This window comes from Dipteris shenzhenensis, chromosome 21, assembly GCF_047967505.1.
Source record: "Dipteris shenzhenensis isolate YYH24624 ecotype China chromosome 21, Dip_SZ_1.0, whole genome shotgun sequence".
Lineage (NCBI taxonomy): Eukaryota > Viridiplantae > Streptophyta > Polypodiopsida > Gleicheniales > Dipteridaceae > Dipteris > Dipteris shenzhenensis.
Window position 1 is genome coordinate 18,150,935 of NC_141616.1, and position 22,909 is coordinate 18,173,843.

The 22,909-nt window shown below is 46.2% G+C and overlaps 3 protein-coding genes across 3 annotated transcripts in view; 1 reads left to right on the forward strand and 2 right to left on the reverse strand.

Annotated features, from left to right (window-relative positions):
- Window positions 1-22,909, reverse strand: part of LOC147888579 (alanine aminotransferase 2-like) — a 163,981-nt gene that overhangs the window by 15,878 nt on the left and 125,194 nt on the right. The window lies entirely within an intron of this gene.
- LOC147888580 (uncharacterized) lies at window positions 13,358-14,627 on the reverse strand. The gene is made up of 3 exons (XM_087392283.1): window positions 14,295-14,627; window positions 13,984-14,145; window positions 13,358-13,843 (listed from the first exon to the last, which is right to left on the reverse strand). Exons 1-3 carry the CDS (start codon window positions 14,592-14,594, stop codon window positions 13,385-13,387), a joined length of 921 nt encoding a protein of 306 aa, XP_087248409.1. The 5' UTR covers window positions 14,595-14,627; the 3' UTR covers window positions 13,358-13,384.
- On the forward strand, window positions 19,386-20,572 carry LOC147888581 (uncharacterized). The gene is made up of 2 exons (XM_087392282.1): window positions 19,386-20,387; window positions 20,537-20,572. The coding sequence occupies exon 1, from the start codon at window positions 19,414-19,416 to the stop codon at window positions 19,942-19,944; it is 531 nt and encodes a 176-aa protein (XP_087248408.1). The 5' UTR covers window positions 19,386-19,413; the 3' UTR covers window positions 19,945-20,387; window positions 20,537-20,572.

Genomic DNA, 22,909 nt, shown 5'->3' on the forward strand with positions numbered 1-22,909 from the left:
AGGCAAAGCCTCTGCTTGCATGGGCTGCATTCCTTCATGATCCATGAAAGACATAGCATTCTCCCCCTCTTCAGAATCACATATGGGGATGCCCTTCTTCAAAACCCCCACCCAGTTTCGAAGGACAGGAGCTGAAGTAGAAGCCTGTCCTGGTGAGGGAGAAGAAGCATCCCATTGACGAGATTGAAAGAGGCGTTGCTTCAATACAACCACCTTCTTAGGCTGTTGAAAACCATCCCGATCTAGTTCCCGCAGATTCCTTCATCTTCTCTTTTTCTTTATCTTTTCCTTTTCCAGCAAGTGATTGCACCTGATTGATTGGTTTAGCATTCTTTGCTCCATTTCTATTTGCTGTCTTAGCTTGCAAATTCTCATTCTTTTCTCGTGTCTAGGGCGGCAAGGCATTGGGAGGGGGCTGATGCAGGACCATTGGGCATTCAGAGGCTAGATGCACAAACTTCTGGCAGGCAAAACAAGCTCCTACAAACGCACCCCATTTCAATTCAAAATACTTTTTTCCCAATTGCACTCCCTCAACTTCCATTGCAATAGGAGGGGTAGGTGTATCAGTGTCCCAGAGAATGCAGAACCTGTTACGGTTTCCCATAGGGCGTGGAGGACAAATGACCTGTCCCAAAGAAGCAGCCAAGCCAGGCAATTCTTCATGCATATAGTCCGGGAAGTTAACAACCTCAACCCATACAGGACAATGATGTCGTATAAGGCTTTGATAATCCTTGTTTGGGGACCAGGGCATAGCATGTACCATCTGCTTCCCGTAAAAGAGGGGAGAGAGCTCAAGTAGCCTCTGCTTGCACAAAGCATCTGATAAGTGCACCTCATAAAAGCCTCTAGATGCAAAATATACTCCCTCTACAAAGCATCCTCCAAGGATGGACTTAATCCACTGTGCGACATCACTGGCTGCTGGGATTTTTCTTGGAGAGAAAATTATAACCGCGGTTTGAGATAACTTCATGAGAGGATTCACGAGGGATGGCAATTTCAATTTGTATGTGACCTATGGAACTAGTTTGCCCCATTCCTGTCGTGACTACTGAAAGTCATCCTTAAGGGTATCAAACACGTATTGAGCTTCCATAGTAAGTTCATCATCTTGTGTTGCAGGATGTGAAGGGCGGCGCTTAGCATCTGCGGGTCTTTCTTTTTTAGCATATGTACAAACATCTGAACCTGAAGCCATGATTGAGATACGACAAGGCAAAAGGGACTGTACAGAGAAGTATAGAATCAAAACAAGCAAGACACAAGACTGTACGGAAAAGTACATGAGCAAGACTCGAGACTGTATGGAAAAGGTACTGGATTGTGTCCGGGCAAGACTGGACTGTACAGAGATACAGACGGGGCTATACGAAAAAAGATTGGACTGTACGGAGATGCAAACGGGGCACGGAAAAGATTGGACTGTACGGAAATGCGGACGGGGCTGTAGGGACGTACGGAAGGTGGTCGCTAGAAAAAAGTACGATGATGCAGACAGGTACGGAACTGCGCGGAGGTAAGCCAGACCTAACCTAGCTGTTCGTACGGTCATACGAAAACCGTATGGCGACTGTATAGGTGTACGGACAGAAAGGGCGGCTTTACGGGATCCTTGGCGAGGCTGAACAGCAGAGGCCGCACTCTCTCACGCTCTCACACACACTATACACACACTAACACTCTCTCCACACACACTTTTTTGTGAGAAGAAATCTTTTATTGCTGTAAAATAATTACATTCATAGTTACTTCAAAAATGAAGTAACTACTACTCAACTAAAGATCTCAGTATAAGCTGTATACATATCCTGATCAATCAAACGAGTATGAACACAATCATAGAAAGATTGCTGCAGAGATCGTTTGAAAAAAATAAAAGACGAAAAAAGTGGATCACCAAAGACTCTATGATTTCTGTCCATCCATAAAGTCCATAGTGCCCAGTAGCGTACCCATACAAAAAATAAGTCAAAACCCTGTCTCTCTGGATGAAAACCAAACAACCAGAAAAGTTTGCCAAAAGTAACAGTAGGAAATCTCGCTCGAAGCCTCTGTCGGATGAGAGCAATGAAGTCACAAGTATGTGGACAGAACCAAAAGATGTGAAGCACAGATTCAGTAGAGTGCAGGCATCTGTGACAAACAGCGGGAGCAATGTCTGTGTGCGAGTAACTGGCCAGATGGAAAAATGCCAAGCAGGACTTGCCAAAGGAAAAGCTGTTGCTGAAGAGGGACTTTGTAATGCCAAAGGAGATGCAGCCGTTTTCTCCACCACTTTAGTGGGCGATCCATATGCCAAACAGTATTTGCTCTGTCAGAAATCCAAGGCGGAGGTAATAACACTTTATACAGAGATGACACTGTGATATGTGAGAGCTTCAAGGGACGGGGTGAAGAGAAGGAAGAGAGTAAAATCCAATCCTCAAGCCTATTCTGAAGTTCCAAGCGAGGTACCGGCAAGAACGGTTGAAGCATTGCTGAAATCTTGTGCCATAAAGGACGATAATGAGCTCCCAAACCGTATTTGCTAGCAGCCATAGAAAAAGATAAAAGTGTGCCATCATCCTGAAGTACATCCGCCATAGATGAAATGCCTTTGAAGGAGAGAAAATAAGAACGTCTGGGTTCTTGAATGGCCAAAGAAGGGTGGAATACTTTAGACCAATAAATATTCTCAGCCCTCAAAGAGTTTCCCGATAGAGAAACTCGGCCATGCCATTCTAAGTGGGACAAGATATGTTTCCAATTAAGAAGTAGGCGAGAGACAAAAGGGCAGCCTCTGATCTTGCCTTGGATAGAGCCAAATAGGAAATCCCACTGAGTAGGCTGCCAATGCCCAAAGGCAGAAGTATGAATATGTAATAAGAGAGAGCAGATCATGAAAGCCCAAGGCTGATCTCCTTGCATAAACTGCAACATCATTTTTCCTCTTTGAGCAAGTAAATGCATTTGAATATTGAGAATGTTCAGACCCCCGTGCATCTTTGGAGAACAGAGACGATGCATAGAGAGCAATCTGAGATCTTTCTTGCCATTTTTTGAACCCAGAAAATTTCCATAATAGCTGACATAAAGGAAACCAGCTTTGCCTTTGTGAACATAATGAGAGGCAGATAAAATTGTATGTATGCTATCAAAATGGATTGTGCGATTCGCAAACTAACATGTAGTGGCCAAGTTGCAAGCTTCCAATATTCAAGTTTTTCCCTCAACTTTGTTAGCACCCAATCAGTTTTTTTTTTTTTTGGCACAAAAAGTAGTGCTAGTTATATTGCTTGAAAACGACAGTCCCTCCAAACCCGGAGCGAGCGCGCAGGCCCACGCGCCCAGAGCGCCCATGGGATATGGGATCTCTCTCCAAGCTGGCGACCTGTATCATCTGTCACCTGGCTGCTCCAGATCAGGGGCTGTCTATCTATCTCCTCTCGGCAGCTGGGGGGAACCTGAGAGAGGCTGTGCCGCAACTTCCTCCAGACCGAGACGAGGCTACGGAGGAAGGGGGAACGGGGCTGAGTCAATGGGACAGAAGTGAAAATCCACCGAATAGACGGCTGCCAATCACCCCCTCTCTGGGGGATACACGAGCTGAGACCATGCTGAAGCAAGAGCTTCCACGTCTGCCCTCCTGGGGTCAGACCGCGGATGACTAACTTGCCAAGTAATGCCTGACTCTGCAGCCTGACTCTGCAGTTCTGGATCTATGATGCCAAGACCGCCCTTTGTCTGGGGGAGAATGACCGTCTGCCAGGCGACCCGGGCTCTGGTGGTGCCGGAACCATCTGAGCCAAACCAGAGAAAGTTCCGCACCAGTCTCCTCAGCTGGGCTACACACGATCTCGAGAAACACCAACAAGATGCCACGTACCAAGCGGTGGCAAGAAGGACCTGATTGACCACAAGGGCTAGCTCCGTCGTATGGAGACTAGGACCGGTAAGAACTGCTGAGCCGGCATGATATCCAGACCTACCTGGAATCCCAAGTATCGTGTCGTCTATCCTCTAGGGATCCAATGAAACCCCAGGAAAATACCCCACTGTGAGCTGGCTTTCAGATCCGTAAGAAAACCAACTAACTTATGCCAGTTGATTTTCGCCCCAGCGGCTAGGCAAAAAACCTCTAAAGACAGTCTCACTCGCTCTAGTGACTCGATATCATCCTGCACATACAGGGCCGTGTCGTCTGCATACTAGGAGTCCAGAAGTTCTGCATCATTCCGAATAGGGAGGCGCATCCCTCGAAGACCAGTGGTACGGGCTCGTAGGAAGTGAGTCATGGCCCACGCAAAAAATAGGAAGAGGTAGGACGCAAGCGGGCAGCCCTGACGCACCGAGTGCTCGAGGGTGAATCTCTCCCTCATCCTGCCGCTGATGATAACCCGGCTGGAGGCCGACCTGTAGAGACTAGTAATACCTCTGATCCACTCGTCCGAAAAATCGAATCGAGAGAGTGTACCTTCCAAGAAGGACCAATCTACCCTGTCGTACGCCTTCTCAAAGTCAAGAAGGAGTATGGCAAGGTGCTGGCCACTGTGCTGGGCCCACTCCGTCGCCTCTGAGAGTGTGAAAATGTTGTCCAAAATGCAGCGATCTTGGACAAAACCAGTCTGGGTGTCATGGATCAAGTCATGTAGTAGGGGGCGGATGCGGCTACTGATCATCTTGGCGAGGCTTTTGTAGGCAGTCGCGAGGAGGGTGATAGGGCGCCACTATCTGATCTCCTGACGGTCCCCCCCTTTGGGAATGAGGCAAATCAAGCCTATCGCAAGGCTCTCTGGCATCTGTCCGCTGGAGAAGATATGCTGGAAGGCTGCGAGCAAGGGTTGCTGGACTTGCTCCCAGAAGGTGGTGAAGAAAGCTCTAGAGAGCCCATCCTCACATGGGCATTTCTGCCCATCAATAGCGCTCACCGCATCCTGCATCTCTGCCACGGTGAAAGGGGCGAGAAGGGTTTCACTCATGCTACGCTGCACGAGTGACGGTGTATACCTCCACACCTCCTCCCTGCAACGGCGGGCACAATGGTCTAGGGGCTCCTGCTAGAACAGGGATCTGTAGAAATTTGTCGCCAAGTCCCGGACCTCGTCTGGATCTGTCCAGACACTACCATCCTGCGCTCTAAGAGATCGGAGCTGTTCCCCTGCTGACCTCTGGCCATGAGTCCTGAAGAACTCTCTGCAGATCCTGTCGCCTTTCCTAGCCCAAAAGGACTTGGAAGCATGAAACAAGAACTGAGCGTCGCTGAGTGATCTCCTCTAGCATGGCTCGGGCTCTAACCTCCTGTCGTCTAAGCTCCTCAGAGCCTGGAGAAGACTGCTGCATCCGCTGTATCGAGGCAAGATCTCGTCTGAGACCCCTCTCCTTCGCCCACCATTGCTGCCTGACCTAAATCGCCTCCTACTGACAGATGAGACTAGACTCGACAAGAACCTGAGCTGCCATATCCCCCATGGGGTCCCAATCCTGCTCCCACAGGTCCACTATCCTGCTGCGAACCGTTGCTCTAGAGTAGATGGAGTCTGGGATCCGGCACGAGCATGGAGGTAAGCAGTGAGAGGCTGAGTCCAGGACTAGGATGACTGGAGCATGGTCAGAGAGGGTCGTCCCTGGAACCACTCTTGACTCTCCACCTCTGCGTAGCGCCCAATCGCTGACATAGAAATGGTCCAACCGCTCCAGAAGTCTGCCTCCCTCCCTCCTGTAACCCCAAGAGAAGTCCAGACTCCCTGTCCATCTGCAAAAGGAAGGCTCCCTCCAGCTGTCCCGACCTCCCACAGCGAACAAGAAGGAGTCCCAATCTGCCTGCTCCGCCTGAGCTATACCGAGGAACTCTGGGCCCCGTCCCTACTGATCCTCTAAAGTCTCAAGGTTATTGAAGTCCCCTCCTACAATCCAAGAATCCATCTCTGGCAACAAGTCTGTCAAAGAGCTCCAGAAAGCGGCTCTCCGTCTGAGGTCGGTCGGGGCATAGATATTGAGGATGCCGATGCGGGATCCCTCAATATTCAAGCCCACCCAAAGCGCTCGTCTTGGGATCAAGGTGCCAAAACCACACACATGCTGAACTAGAGAAGCGTCGATCGAGGTACAGACACCCCCGCTCCTCCCCTGCTCACCAATCGAAGGTTCCCAGTAGGTGTGGGAGCGTCATGTGAGGACCTTCCCACACTTAACTGGTCTGAGAAGACGAAAGATTGTGTTCCTGCAATAGGAGCACATCTACCCTTCCCACCAAGGCTGGCTGGAGCTCCTGTCTGAGCACCATCTTCCTGGGGTCGCGGGTTCTTGATGAGTGGAACCCGTTGACGTTCCAAGAGATAATGCGTATACTCATGAAGAGGGGAGATGGGCCACAAACAGCTCTCTGCTTGCGGTCTATGTCGAGGTGGTCAGAGGATGTCCAGTGTGTGCAGACGAAGGCGCATCTGTGAGGGTTTCGAAGGAGAGGCCGGATCATCGGACCCATCCTCTAAAACCTTCAACAGAGGGGAGAGGCCCTTCGTCCCATGGTGGTAAGCTCTCTCTAACCAACTCGAAGCCTCCGCCAGGGAAATACTGTAGAAGCCCGCTACCTTTGAGGTCCTCCAAGGGTGGAGCCCTTCTGCGTAGATCCACTCCAGAGGCGATCGAATGATGACCAAAAGGCGAAATTGTTTGGCACTGTGGCGCTATCTCAGACGAACGTCAACCTCCTTCCACTACTGCTGAAGAAGCTCCGCTGCTCTGCTACCGATCCAGTCCTGCACCTGCTCCTGGGACTGTCGTCTCCCAAACATTTTCATTCGTCCATTGCTCATTCCCGTCACTGGTGATAGTGAAGGAATAGCTAGGACCATCATGGGGGGCAAGGACGGACACCTTACCCTCTGCCCCCTTTCGGAGGAAGAAGATGTTGATGTCTACGCATGTAGGGAAGGAGCCAATACCCGCTGCATCCAAATAATCCCAAGGTCCTGCTCGGTAAAACTCCAAAGGTAGACACTGATCTAGGCGACCAATGACCATAATGTGCTGCGTTACCACACCTATGTCCGTCTCAATCTCGAACTTCGAGGGGATACTCTGCGGATCTAGGACTGCCACTTTGACACGTGGCACCCCTTGGGCTGCCGCCGCATCAATGAAGGTGTCCTGCATGAGCCAGCCAAAGTGCACCCCCAGGTCCTTGATGATCGGGCGAAGCTCTGTTGCGAGGCCTGGGAAAATGAGGGTAACTGGATGGCAAGGAATGCGAAAGCGGGCATCGAAGTCCGCTACACTGAAACCCCTATACCATGGGACCATAAGGATGATCTTCCCACCCATAGAAGTAGGGGACCGTCTGATCATATCGCTCACAGCCTGTGCTGAGGAGAGCTTGAGCCAGAAGATACCACGTCCCATGAGTGCGACCTCCTCAATGTGGCTCTCCTCAGGTAGAGGGTGGACTGCAACCAGTCCCTGATGTCTGCTCGTGAAGAGGCGTAGCCAATGACTCTCCCATAAACGAACGTCTGGGAGAAGTCAGTGGCGGCCTGCTTCACCAAGGAGACCTGATGCTCTGTTAGTGTTATGCGGTAGGCTGGGGGGGGGGGGTCCGTCTGGGCCACCGGTTCCGAGCTCACGGCCGCCATACCGCACCGACAAACTGCGAAAGCTCCAAAAGGCGGGGGAAGGAAATGGCGAAGGCGAGGGAGGGGGAAGTGGGACAGAGGTGGGGGAGGAAAGAGGGAGGGATGGAGAAGTACGGGGAAGCGAGGGGAGGAGAGGTGGTGGAGAGGGAGCGAATGGCGAAGGGGGAAGGAAAGGAGAAGGGAGGGGGGAGGCAGCGCAGCGCAAGGCGGGGAAGACGAGGGAGGAGAGGGGGGGTGTGGCAGTGCACCGCGAGAGCGGGCGGGGAAGAAAGGAGAGGGAGGGGAAGGGGGGGGTGGCAGCATTGCGCAATGGCGGGGAGGGGGAGGAACGGGGCGGGGGGGTGGTAGCGCAACGCGAGGGGGGGGAGGCGAGGAGAAGACGGAGGGGCGGAGAAGGAAGGAGGGGGGGGGATGGCGGGCGGAGAAGGAGGAGAGGGGGACAGAGGAGGCGCGGCGGGCGGCTGGGAGCTGAGAGGCGACGCAGAGAGAGGAGGGGGAGGGGTAGACGGGAGCGGGGGAGGGGTGGGAGCATTCGCAGGAACCCCAATCAGTTTGTTGGGAACGGGTGAGTCCCCAACCTAAAGGATAGCTAAGATGTCGAATGAATTGAGAAGCGGGGACAATTTCCCCAGGCCACAGAAGACTGTGCCATTCCTGTTCATGCAACGGCAACAATTTTGATTTCTGAAAATTTACCCGAAGACCAGCAGCCAATCCATATGTAGAAAGAGCCTGCATAATCATGGACAGATCAGCCCGAGTATTTTTTGGGGTAAAGAATGAATCATCAGCATATGCTTGAGCGATCATGCTATGATTGCCAGCAATCTCCAAACCATGCAACTGGTCAATGTCCAAAAGGTGGTCCAGATATTGAAGCATTAGATGAGTGACTATGGCAAAAAGTAAAGCACTTAGGGGACATCCTTGCCTAACAGAACAACCAAGAGTCCAGGATGTAGAAATATCCCCTGAAAGTATGCAGGCAGCTTTACTATCTTGATATAGCCAAGTGATAACTTGCTGCATTTTTGTGCCAAATCCCAATGCGTGCATAGTCGATGAAATAAAATCCCACTTAACAGTATCAAAGGCTTTGGCAATATCAACTTGCAATAATAAAACATCCTGCTGCGTGTATTTGGCATATTCAATTCCAACATAGGCATTAGCAATGTTATCTGTGATATGCCTATGCGGGACAAAGCCATATTAGGCAGGATGCAACCCATCATGTAAAAACCCCTTTAGCCGATCGACAATCATTTTTGTAGTGACTTTGTAAATAACTGGCATAAGGGTGATAGGTCTCCAGTCTGCCAAAGATTCACGAATTTGCTTTTTTAAAAGGAGTTTAACAAGACCTCTCTTCCATGTGTCTGGCATTTTCTGCCATGCAGCATTCACCATATGTAGCAATGTATGCTTCAAAAGAGGCTAATATTCTAGAAAAAACTCGACTGTAAGACCATCCCATCCTAGAGATTTCCATTTGCCGCAAGATTTGATTGCATCTGATAGTTCCTTCTCAGTAAAAGGTTCCTCTAGTCTCCCATTTAGCCAGTTTCCTGTGATCATTGAGTTTAAGACAATGTTTGGCCTTGCATAGTGTTGTTTGCTCATGCAGGGACAACGAACGAAGATGGCTGAGTTCAGTGAGGTCCTGACAAGTGAGTTTGGCCTGAGCAATAGTTTCCCTCATAGTCTTCATGTAAGACTTGCCATAACCTCGAATCACCGCTTGCATTTTGGAAACAAAAGAATCCCAGGCATCATCAATATGAATATGGCTGCGAGAAGACAGAGAATGAGATGCTTCAGTAACCATGGCCTTGAAAGCAACATGTTGCAAGTAGCTATTGTTCACGATTAGATGTCGCCTTTGTGGCAATCTATCATTTGGCATAGCATGAAAGGATAACCGCAACCATAGAGGTGCATGATCTGAATGCACAAAGGCATAATCAATCCACATTTTGCATGTAAAATCCCCATTTTGTTGCGGAGCTACACTATACCATCGATCCAGACGTGCCTGATAAGTAGAAAGGGCATTATGTTGGAAGGTGTATCCAGGCGATAAAGGCTGTAATTCCTTCCAAAGGTCAACCAAATCCAGACGCATCAGTAATTGAGACCATGCATGTCTTTCAGGGGTTAACATATGAGTATGTCTAGAGGTATTGTCACCCTGTTAAGGAGCATTATTGAAATCCCCACATATAAAGGCATGATATCTCCATGGATATTATTGCATGGCATCCCAAGCTGCAGTTCTTTCTCTAGAGGATTGAGGTGCATAAACAGAAGCAAATTCAAACACCTCTCCTCGAATAATGCATTGAAGAACAAGCCATCTGCCTTTGTTGTCATTTAAAGCAATAACTGGGTGAAGCTCATGTTTGATCAGAAACACCACCCCTGAGAAAGAGTGCTCCCCAGCATAGAAAATATCATAGCCACAGTAGTGTCCTGTCTTTCCTGCATAGACATGTTGGTTGTGTTCTTGTAATGCCACTATGTTAGGCTGAAATCTGTTGATGTACAGCCACACTGTTTTCCATTTCCTCCTCTCACACATCCCCTGGACATTGAGTCTAAAACATTTGATATGAGCAGTCATATTTATAGATATTTATAGCAATATAACAACTATGTACAACAGCAAATTTCATTGATGTCAGCCCTGCATTTCTATCTCAGGGTCAAGGCCTCTTCCCTAAGTAGAAGTATCCACCTGAGGAGTAGACAGCAAAGCAGCAACCTCTTCTTCAAGGAAGAGTGTTCTGCTAGCTGTCACTGCAGCCCATGTGATCCCAATTCCTGTATTGACCTTTGGGGTGTTTCCACTAGAAGACGCACCATTCCAAGTGCGAGGGGGTGGAAGTCTTCGAGCAGAAATAACTTTTCTTGGACTTTGCCATCCATCAGTTGGAGGTTTCTGTCCTTTTGTCGAGGGTTGAATAGCAGGAGGTGAATGTGAAGAAACATTCCCATTTGAAACCACTGGAGCTTTGCCTTTATCCTGAATTCCAAAAAACTGTCTACTACCTTTGTTTTTATTTGCAATGGAGGTAGGAGCATCTTTGGTAGGCATTTGAACCGGCAAAGCAGCAGGAGGCATTTTATGCTGATTCATTGGACACTGTGAAGCCATGTGTCCAAATTTTTTGCAGTCAAAACAAGCCCCTGCAAATAATCCCCATTTCAGTTTCTAAAAAGCACTTCCCATGTCCACATTATTCACCGTGACTGAATAGGAGTCAGGTGTGAGATTATCACTATCCCAGAGAATGCAAAATCGATTCGAGTTGCCATTAGGCCGTGGTGGGCAGACCACTTTGCCTAAAGATGCTGCAATTTTAGACGAGAGTGAGGCCATGCATTGTGGGAAGTCTACAACCTCAACCCAGACCGAGCATCTGTGTCGGATTAAAGCCTGATAATCCCTTGTGGGAGACCATGGCAGTACATGCACCATTTGCTGCCCAAAAAAGAGGAGCAAATGTTCCAAAAGCATTTGTCTGTGTATCTCATCCACCATAATAACCTTAAAAAAAACCCTTGGCTGCATAGTGCACTTTGCGAACAAATGAGCCAGCCAATGTGCGAGTCAACAAGTTGCCTATCTCTGCAGCAGGTGGCATCCGGCCTGGAAAAAATAAAATGACTGCATTTTTAGCATATTCTCTGACTGGATCCACAATTTCATCTACTTCCACCATGAGGCCAATTGATGGAACCGAGTCTTTCCACTCTTTCCTTGTGTCTGCAAATCCTTCATGCATGACATCATAGACCAGTTGGGCCTCAAGAGTATCATGTACCGGGTCATGTTGACCCTCAGCCTACTTTTGCTTCTTGCAGGGAACCGAACGTTCCTTTTGAAAGGTTTTTTCATAGGAATATTCAGCCATAGCTTTGTTAAAAAAGGAACTCAGAAAGGAGGTACCTGTAAAGTGGTAGTGGAGGAAAAAAAACCAGTCCCAAAAAAAGCCCACAGGAAGCCCACAGAGAAGAGAAAAAGAGTATATTTGTAAGAAGAAAGAAGGGAAAGAGGGATATAGAGGTCGAGAGAAGATTAAAAAACAGTTTTGTAGAGGAAAAAGAGAGAAAAAACCAGTAAAAAACCCCAGATGAACTATATTTCCGAGGAAAAGGGAAGATTTTGGCGATGGGAAAGGTGCAACAGACCCAAACACTAAAGAGAAGAGAAACGGGAGCGAAGGCCTTTAAGATCAATGCGTAGATGTAGTAGTCTGCAAGCAGAACGCTGCGTGGAAAACGATCCAAGAACCGGAGATGAACTGGGAGCAGCAACCTGCAGCAGGCGGGATTGGCTGTACAGCTGTATGGAATCTGTACGAAAGTCTGACAGGCTGAACGGCGGCTGATGACTGCTCATTTTTGGGCATTGGTGCAGCGCAACAGGGAGCAGATGCTCATGGGCTGGTCGCGGGAGGCTCTAGAGCTGTTCTGCAAGGCTTCTCCTCTCTCACGCTTCTCTCTCACTCACACTCACACTCACACACACCTCTCTCCACACACTTTTTTTTTTTTTTGTAATATCCAGTGCTGTATTTATATGCTCATAAATTTACAAGATGGGAAGTCTCCAAAATGGAGAGTATCCCAAAGATCAGAAACATAAAAAGAAAAGCTCTATGCAAGAAGCACCTATATCACCCTCATGGCAGGCATCATATAAAGATTGCCGCAATGAGGCTCGGAAAGATTCATATGACTTGTGAATCTGCCGACCCAACTATGCCAAATTATGCTCACTCCAGATTGTCCAAAGAGCCCAATATCTCACCCAAGAGAGAAATAGTGAGTATTGAGACAAAGACCTCATAAATCTGCCAAATAACCAAAAATGTTTCCCAAGTCTGTGACTTGGGAAACGGAGCCAAAGATGATATGAAATTCTCCCGAGGAGGTTCCTAGAACACGGGCAGTGCCAAAGCAAATGAGGGACAGTCTCTGAAGGAGCCTGACATCTTAACCATGTGGATGGTGCAATGCGTCGTTTGGCAAGTGTGACTCCCACTGACAATGTGCCTGTCATGCATCTCCAAAGAAAAAGTCTTTGTTTCAAAGGCATTTTACACTTCCATGATATCCGGAGATTCTTTCGCCACCATGAGAGGGGCTTCCTGATATGCCACAGAGTATTAGCATATTGCTGAATCCATGGAGCAGGCTGAAGAAGCCTGTAGGCTTTGATGGAGGTCAAGGCAGGCAGAGGAATAGGATGAGAGCATGTAGCAGAGGGTTGCAATTGCCAATCCAATAGCCTATCTGTGTCAGCCACAGGTGGAACAAGTAGAAAAGGATGTAACAAATCAGCAATTTTCTTCCATATCGACCTATGGTGCATTCCATAGTTGTAAGACACGTTAAAACACGACACGTTAGACACGCTTTAGACACGAGTGTCTAAAGTGTCTTAAAGATAAGACACGTAAGACACGTTTTCCAGTTATAATAATATTAAATAAATATTAAATTTAAAAATATAAGTATGTATAAGTACAACTTGGTAGCAATGTAGCATGCTGCATGACTAGCTGCTAGTTTTAAGTTTTAACATTTTAGAAGTACAATGTAGTTAAGAGTCAATCATCATAGTCTTCAATAAAGTTTAAACATATGTCATAAATAACTCGGCCAATGCCACATGAAATTTAAATGAAATCTGAATCCTCATACATATAACTGAATGGAAAACTTTTGAATCTCAAGAGTCAAGTCTCTCAAGACTCATCCTAGTCTGAATCTGCTAGGTCACTGCCACTGCTGGATCCAAAGTCACCATCAGTGATAGTGTTACCCTCACTATCATACTGTGGCTCCTCGGGCACCTCATCCTCCTCCTCCTCCTCCCCCTCCTCCTCGTCCAAGGCAGACCGCATAGGTGTATCTGACGAGGTACTGGCCATAGCCACGGCTCTCCCATGGCCACGTCGGATGGCACAACCACGACCTCGTGCTCCTCTTCCACCACTCCTGCCTCTGACTCTGCCTCTGCCTCTGCCCCTGCCCTCTGATGTGTCCCTCTGTGCTGGAATAGCAATGGCTGATGATGCTGATCTACGACGTGAACGAGTGACTCGTCTATCTATGGTCTCTAGCTCTCTATGTAGCTGTGCATATATCTCCTCCTCATCAGCTTCAACTCTAGCATAAGTAGGCAACTTGGTTATGTCAATGCTTGTAGGATCCACCTGCAACAACATTTAGAAGCATATGTTATTATGTTCAATGTTCATTGTTATGATTTCAATTTCCTAGATATATTTAGAATCGAAATCATAGATGATAGAACTGTGAACATGTTACAATAGACTCAAGCTACCAATGTTACCTGCATTGGACCTGCCAAGTTTTTAAGCTTTCTTATAAGCCTCAAGTTTGCACGGCAGTATACTAAGCGCTCGAGTTGCCTTGTGCTTAACTTGTTCCTTATTTTCGTATGGATCAAAGAGTGGGAGCTCCAGTTCCTCTCGCATGCTCCTGCTGCAAATTCCTTTTGCCATTTGGTTCCAAATCCCGATTGGCATTTACAAATCGAGATTAAAGGAGTGAGAATCAAGATCACTCATCATCTACATTTACAGTTTACCTAACCAGGAATAGCAAATGCCAAACTTCAAAGATATATGTCTCAGCTCTCACCTGAGATAAAATCCGGAGAGCCAACTTCCGCACTCGAGGAGTGGAGTAGCCATATGTCTCCCACCACTCAATTCGCTTCACACAAATCTCTTTCCTTCTAGACGTGGGTCTACAGAAGGAAGCACCCACACTATTCTGATACTGAGAAAGCTCCAAGTCCAGCTCCAATTGCTCATCCTCTGAAAAAACCCTCTCTATGTAGGCATCTCTATCCGCCAATAACTCTGGCTTATTGAATAAATCAACTGACTTAAACAGTGGATGCAAAAGTGTTGCAAGCCCATGGATGGGCCTACACATGAACTGCCATCTCGTATCCACTAGAGACCTTATTTCTTCCAATCTACATATCAACATAATTTGTAAATTATAATAAACACTGATAATGGATTTATAATAAGTGATGATTCATTACTTATTAATATAATGGACATAGACCAACCTTACCTCTCAGGTGCGAGGGAGTTACATGTACTCAGCGAAACACGCAACTGCTCCATGAAATGATGGACCAAGCCAAGAGTACTTCCCTCCATATCAGTCACCTGCAAGACAGCGAATAAAGGATGGAGAGCTTTCACCATGGACTCCATGTCAGTCCAAAGTGAGTGATCCAAGCAAATCCTCTGTACTGTCATGTTCTCTACCCTAGTAGAGTCAGGCCACTCTAACCGCATCCGAGACACCACTGTCTGTCGAAGAGCTGCATGCACTGCAAGAAGGCGCTCCAAAACAATGTGCATGTATGCAAAGCGTGTCTTCGATGGCCGGACAATTTCCAAGTTGCTATGCTCCCTGAATATGGCCAAGGCCTTGGGCTTCTTCTTAAAGAAGGCTGCAATGGTACTCGCAGTCTGCATCACACTAGCAATCCAAGGGAGCCGACCGATGTCCTCCATGAGAAGGTCTAGGCAATGTGAAGCACAAGGAGTCCATACAATGGAAGGAAACTCTGCCTCCACAAGCTCTCCCATCCTCACACAATTACTTGCATTGTCTGTAACAACTTGGACCACATTCTCAGGCCCTATCTCGATGATAGCTGCTCGGATATGCTGAAAAATGACTTCACCTGTAGTGCTAGCACCTCCTCGACCTGTATCAACAGCTTTCAAAAAATAGGTACCAAGGCATGAGGATACCAATATATTAATGATGCCCCTCCTCCTAACATCACTCCAACCATCAGACAGTCCACCACAAAGTTTTGGATGATCTCTGATAACTTTCTGCGCAATCTCAAAAGGAACAGAAGTACATCCACCAATTCCCCTACCACCAAGTCCAGACACATGGAGAATAAGACGTGTCGTTGAGCTCACAAAAGGCTCGCCACAATAATTGCATTTCCACTCTTTGTTTCCTGACCCCGTTGCCACAGCAGGGTTAATCATAGTGGTATGGATCCCCCAAAGTGGATTTGGAGGTTTAGGCATGGTAAATCTCTGCTGCGATGCTGTAATTCTCTGTTGCTATGCTATAATTCTCTGCTGCTATGACCTGCGACCTGTCATGGTGGCATGCACACGAGCATAATTCAATATAAATTTTGGGAGAAGTAGAACAAGCAAGTAAACTGCAATCTATAGACTAATTGTGTTGAGAAATGCACATGCCAAGCTTGAAGCAAGCTGCAATAGAAGCTTCAAGGCTCAAGCATTAAGCAGTAACAAGTCTAATGCATAAGGTGCTATGCAGCCCTAAGGAGGCCAAATTAATTAGGGCTTTCAGCCCATACTTTGCCCCCTTTAAATTTACTGTTATTCTAGCAGGCTCTTATATGAAACAAACCCAGAAGGGGGCCAACTTTCTTAGGGATTTCAGGAATCAGCCCATAATTGCCCCAATTTTTTGGGAAAGGAGAAAGCAAGATGCAGAGTGGAGCCTTCAAAAACAGCACTATATAACGAGATAAAAGAAGGCTGAAGCAAACGATGCAGTGTGCACAATGTGAACCTAAAGGCAGGCTGAGCTCCAGCCTCCAACGTTGATGCTCGTCACCCAAACCAGCAGGCTGCAGAAGGTGCCAAAAATCGAACGTACGGTAAATCCGTACAGTGTACGGCGAATCCATACAGTGTGTACGTCGAGTCCGTACGGTGTGTACGTAGAGTCCGTACAGTGTGTACGTCAAGTGTGTACGGCAAATCGTCAGCAGTTGTGCGGGAGAGGCGAAAGAGCGTACGGATACCGGACGGCTTGTACGGCGAAACGAAAATGCAAAGTCTAAGGTTCCAAAACGTAGGGTTTTTTAAATTTTATAAAAAAAATTTAGAGCGTGTCTAAACGTGTCTTAAGGTAAGACACGTGTCTTAAGTCTCTTACCATAAGACACGAGTGTCTTAACAACCATGGTGCATTCCCAATGCATACGAAGCAGTGGCCTCAGGAAAAGATAAGACATAGCCCTGATTATCTACCATGCCATTCCAAGTGGGATAAGATATGTTTCCAATCAAGATGCAGGCGAGAGACGAAAGGGAAGCCTCTGATCTTGCCTTGGATAGAGCCAAATAAGAAATCCCACTGAGTAGGCTGCCAATGCCCAAAGGCAGAGGTATGAATATGTAATAAGAGAGAGCGGATCATGAAAGCCTTCGGCTGATCTCCTTGCATAAACTGTATCATCATTTTTCCTCTGTAAGCAAGTAAATGCATTTGAATATTGAGAATGTTCAGACCACCGTGCATCTTTGGAGAACAGAGACGATGCATAGAGAGTAATCTGAAACTTTTTTTGCCATTTTTTGAACACCAGAAAATTTCCATGATAGCTGACATAAAGGAAACCAGATCTGCCTTAGTGAACATAGTGAGAGGCAGATAAAATTTTATGTATGCTATAAAAATGGATTGTGTAATTTGCAAACGAACATGTAATGGCCAAGTTGCAAGCTTCCAATATTCAAGTTTTACCCTTAACTTTGTTAGCACCCAATCAGTTTGTTGGGAACGGGTGAGTCCCCAACCTAGAGAATAACCGAGATGTCGAATGAATTGAGAAGCGGGGACAATTTCCCTAGGCCACAGAAGGCTGTGCCATTCCTGTGCATGCAACGGCAACAATTTTGATTTCTGAAAATTTACCTGAAGACCAGCAGCCAATCCATATGTAGAAAGAGCCTGCATAATCATGGACAGATCAGCCCGAGCATTTTTTGGGGTAAAGAATGAATCATCAGCATATGCCTGAGCGATCATGCTATGACTGCCAAGAATCTCCAAACCATGGTTGTTAAGACACTCGTGTCTTATGGTAAGACACTTAAGACACTTAAGACACGTGTCTTACCTTAAGACACGTTTAGACACGCTCTAAATTTTTTTTATAAAATTTAAAAAACCCTACGTTTTGGAACCTTAGACTTTGCATTTTCGTTTCGCCGTACAAGCCGTCCGGTATCCGTACGCTCTTTCGCCTCTCCCGCACAACTGCTGACGATTTGCCGTACACACTTGACGTATCTCGTAGAGACTTGACGTACACACCGTACGGACTCGACGTACACAACGTATGGATTCGCCGTACACTGTACGGATTTACCGTACGTTCGATTTTTGGCACCTTCTGCAGCCTGCTGGTTTGGGTGACGAGCATCAACGTTGGAGGCTGGAGCTCAGCCTGCCTTCAGGTTCACATTGTGCACACTGCATCGTTTGCTTCAGCCTTCTTTTATCTCGTTATATAGTGCTGTTTTTGAAGGCTCCACTCTGCATCTTGCTTTCTCCTTTCCCAAAAAATTGGGGCAATTATGGGCTGATTCCTTAAATCCCTAAGAAAGTTGGCCCCCTTCTAGGTTTGTTTCATATAAGAGCCTGCTAGAATAACAGTAAATTTAAAGGGGGCAAAGTATGGGCTGAAAGCCCTAATTAATTTGGCCTCCTTAGGGCTGCATAGCACCTTATGCATTAGACTTGTTACTGCTTAATGCTTGAGCCTTGAAGCTTCTATTGCAGCTTGCTTCAAGCTTGGCATGTGCATTTCTCAACACAATTAGTCTATAGATTGCAGTTTACTTGCTTGTTCTACTTCTCCCAAAATTTATATTGAATTATGCTCGTGTGCATGCCAACATGACAGGTCGCAGATCATAGCAGTAGAGAATTACAGCATAGCAACAGAGAATTACAGCATAGCAACAAAGATTTACCATGCCTAAACCTCCAAATCCACTTTGGGGGATCCATACCACTATGATTAACCCCGCTGTGGCAACGGGGTTAGGAAACAAAGAGTGGAAATGCAATTATTGTGGCGAGCCTTTTGTGAGCTCAGCGACACGTCTTATTCTCCATGTGTCTGGACTTGGTGGTAGGGGAATTGGTGGATGTACTTCTGTTCCTTTTGAGATTGCGCAGAAAGTTATCAGAGATCATCCAAAACTTTGTGGTGGACCTAGTACCATGCCTGCTGCCTTGCAAGATGAGGATTTGTTGGGGCCTGAGTCTCACACTATCAACCTTGATGATGCTATGGATAGTGACTCTAGTGCTATTGGTTCCTCTCATGCAGAGAAGAGGGCCAGGAAAGAGGGCATTGCTTTTGCTACATCCTCACAACCATCCACCACTATGGCTACTTCGAAAAAGCTCCAGGGGACTTTATCAGGTGCATTGTCCACATAGTCTTGGCAAAAAGAGCGGTAGCGTTTGGCAGATATTGAAATTGGGAGGACTGTGATTGAATGCAATTTTGCTTTCAATGTCCTACAAACACCACAGTGGAAGAGGATGATCAAGGCAGTGGCAGCTGTGGGAGCTACAGATACATGGACAGGTGTGACATATGGTGCGATGAGGACATCTGTGTTGGAGGAGGAGATACGCAGAATTAACAAAGCTCTTGATCCTATCAAGGAGGGATGGAAGAAATTTGGTTGCAGCATTCTGTCTTATGGTTGGAATGATGTTAGGAGGAGGGGCATCATTAATATATTGGTATCCTCATGCCTTGGTACCTATTTTTTGAAAGCTGTTGATACAGGTCGAGGAGGTGCTAGCACTACAGGTGAAGTCATTTTTCAGCATATCCGAGCAGCTATCATCGAGATAGGGCATCGAGATAGGGCCTGAGAATGTGGTCCAAGTTGTTACAGACAATGCAAGTAATTGTGTGAGGATGGGAGAGCTTGTGGAGGCAGAGTTTCCTTCCATTGTATGGACTCCTTGTGCTTCACATTGCCTAGACCTTCTCATGGAGGACATCGGTCGGCTCCCTTGGATTGCTAGTGTGATGCAGACTGCTAGTATCATTGCAGCCTTCTTTAAGAAGAAGCCCAAGGCCTTGGCCATATTCAGGGAGCATAGCAACTTGGAAATTGTCCGGCCATCGAAGACACGCTTTGCATACATGCACATTGTTCCGGAGCGCCTTCTTGCAGTGCATGCAGCTCTTCGACAAACAGTGGTGTCTCGGATGTCGTTAGAGTGGCCTGACTCTACCAGGGCAGAGACCATGACAGTACAGAGGATGTGCTTGGATCACTCACTTTGGACTGACATGGAGTCCATAGTGAAAGCTCTCCATCCTTTATTCGCTGTCTTGCGGGTGACTGATATGGAGGGAAGTACTCTTGGCTTGGTCCATCATTTCATGGAGCAGTTGCGTGTTTCGCTGAGTACATGTAACTCCCTCGCACCTGAGAGGTAAGGTTGGTCTATGTCCATTATATTAATAAGTAATGAATCATCACTTATCATAAATCCATTATCAGTGTTTATTATAATTTACAAATTATGTTGATATGTAGATTGGAAGAAATAAGGTCTCTAGTGGATACGAGATGGCAGTTCATGTGTAGGCCCATCCATGGGCTTGCAACACTTTTGCATCCACTGTTTAAGTCAGTTGATTTATTCAATAAGCCAGAGTTATTGGCGGATAGAGATGCCTACATAGGGAGGGTTTTTTCAGAGGATGAGCAATTGGAGCTGGACTTGGAGCTTTCTCAGTATCAGAATAGTGTGGGTGCTTCCTTCTCTAGACCCACGTCTAGAAGGAAAGAGATTTGTGTGAAGCCAATTGAGTGGTGGGAGACATATGGCTACTCCACTCCTCGAGTGCGGAAGTTGGCTCTCCGGATTTTATCTCAGGTGAGAGCTGAGACATATATCTTTGAAGTTTGGCTTTTGCTATTCTTGGTTAGGTAAACTGTAAATGTAGATGATGAGTGATCTTGATTCTCACTCCTTTAATCTCGATTTGTAAATGCCAATCGGGATTTGGAACCAAATGGCAAAAGGAATGTGCAGCAGGAGCATGCGAGAGGAACTAGAGCTCCTACTCTTTGATCCATACGAAAATAAGGAACAAGTTAAGCACAAGGCAACTCGAGCGCTTAGTATACTGCCGTGCAAACTTGAGGCTTATAAGAAAGCTTAAAAACTTGGCAGGTCCAATGCAGGTAACATTGGTAGCTTGAGTCTATTGTAACATGTTCACAGTTCTATCATCTATGATTTCGATTCTAAATATATCTAGGAAATTGAAATCATAACAATGAACATTGAACATAATAACATATGCTTCTAAATGTTGTTGCAGGTGGATCATACAAGCATTGACATAACCAAGTTGCCTACTTATGCTAGAGTTGAAGCTGATGAGGAGGAGATATATGCACAGCTACATAGAGAGCTAGAGACCATAGATAGACGAGTCACTCGTTCACGTCGTAGATCAGCATCATCAGCCATTGCTATTCCAGCACAGAGGGACACATCAGAGGGCAGGGGCAGAGGCAGAGACAGAGTCAGAGGCAGGAGTGGTGGAAGAGGAGCACGAGGTCATGGTTGTGCCATCCGACATGGCCATGGGAGAGCCGTGGCTATGGCCAATACCTCGTCAGATACACCTATGCGGTCTGCCTTGGACGAGGAGAAGGGGGAGGATGAGGAGGAGGAGGAGGATGAGGTGCCCAAGGAGCCACAGTATGATAGTGAGGGTAACACTATCACTGATGGTGACTTTGGATCCAGCAGTGGCAGTGACCTAGCAGATTCAAACTAGGATGAGTCTTGAGAGACTTGACTCTTGAGATTCAAAAGTTTTCCATTCAGTTATATGTATGAGGATTCAGATTTCATTCAAATTTCATGTGGCATTGGCCGAGTTATTTATGACATATGTTTAAACTTTATTGAAGACTATGATGATTGACTCTTAACTACATTGTACTTCTAAAATGTTAAAACTTAAAACTAGCAGCTAGTCATGCAGCATGCTACATTGCTACCAAGTTGTACTTATACATACTTATATTTTTAAATTTAATATTTATTTAATATTATTATAACTGGAAAACGTGTCTTACGTGTCTTATCTTTAAGACACTTTAGACACTCGTGTCTAAAGCGTGTCTAACGTGTCGTGTCTTAATGTGTCTTACAACTATGCTCCAAACCGTGCAACTGGTCAGTGTCCAAACGGTGGTCCAGATATTGAAGCATTGGATGAGTGACTATGGCAAAAAGTAAAGCACTTAGGAGACATCCTTGCCTGACAGAACAACCAAGAGTCCAGGATGTAGAAATATCCCCTGAAAGTATGCAGGCAGCTTTACTATCTTGATATAGCCGAGTGATAACTTGCTGCATTTTTGTGTCAAATCCCAATGCCTGCATAGTCGATGAAATAAAATCCCACTAAACAGTATCAAAGGCTTTGGCAATATCAACTTGCAATAACAAAACATCCTGCTGCATGTATTTGGCATATTCAATTCCAACATAGGCATTAGCAATGTTATCTCTGATATGCCTACGCGGGACAAAGCCATATTAGGCAGGATGCAACCCATCATGTAAAAACCCCTTTAGCCGATCAACAATCATTTTGGTAGTGACTTTGTAAAGGACTGGCATAAGAGTGATAGGTCTCTAGTCTGCCAAAGACTCACAAATTTGCTTTTTTGGAAGGAGTTTAACAAGACCTCTCTTCCATGTGTCTGGCATTTTCTGATTTTGCCATGCAGCATTCACCATACGTAGCAATGTATGCTTCAAAATAGGCCAATATTCTAGAAAAAACTCGACTGTTAGACCATCCCATCCTGGAGATTTCCATCTGCCACAGGATTTGATTGCATCTGACAGTTCCCTCTCAGTAAAAGGTTCCTCCAATTCCAAAGCTTGAGTAGTGGAAACAATAGGAGAAACATGTTGCAACAGTAAATTTCGTGCAAGCAACTCTCTCCACACACACACACACACACTTTTTTTTTTTAGTGAAATCTTTATATTTCTATGTGGGAAACCTCAAAAAGAGGTAAAAACCCACCAATAAGTACAAGGAAAAAGTTTTTACAAGTAAAACCTCAGAGCAAAAGTCATGAGGTAACCAAGTAAAAAGTTACATATCAAGCTGGAGGAGAATCAAACACAGCATCCTCCAGCTTCAAATTGTTGCTCTGTAAAAATTGATGCAGTGATGAAACTACACCATCAATAAAAACAAGCCGTTTTTTGCCCTTATGATTCTTCTTGATATAGGCTGGTACCCGAAATTTTTGAATCAAAGGGTCAAAAACCTGTTGTAGCATAGGATGGAAAGATTCCAATAAAAAAGGTACTTCTGCATCCCTAACAGAAGAAAACTCTGGCGCAGGCATCAAAGG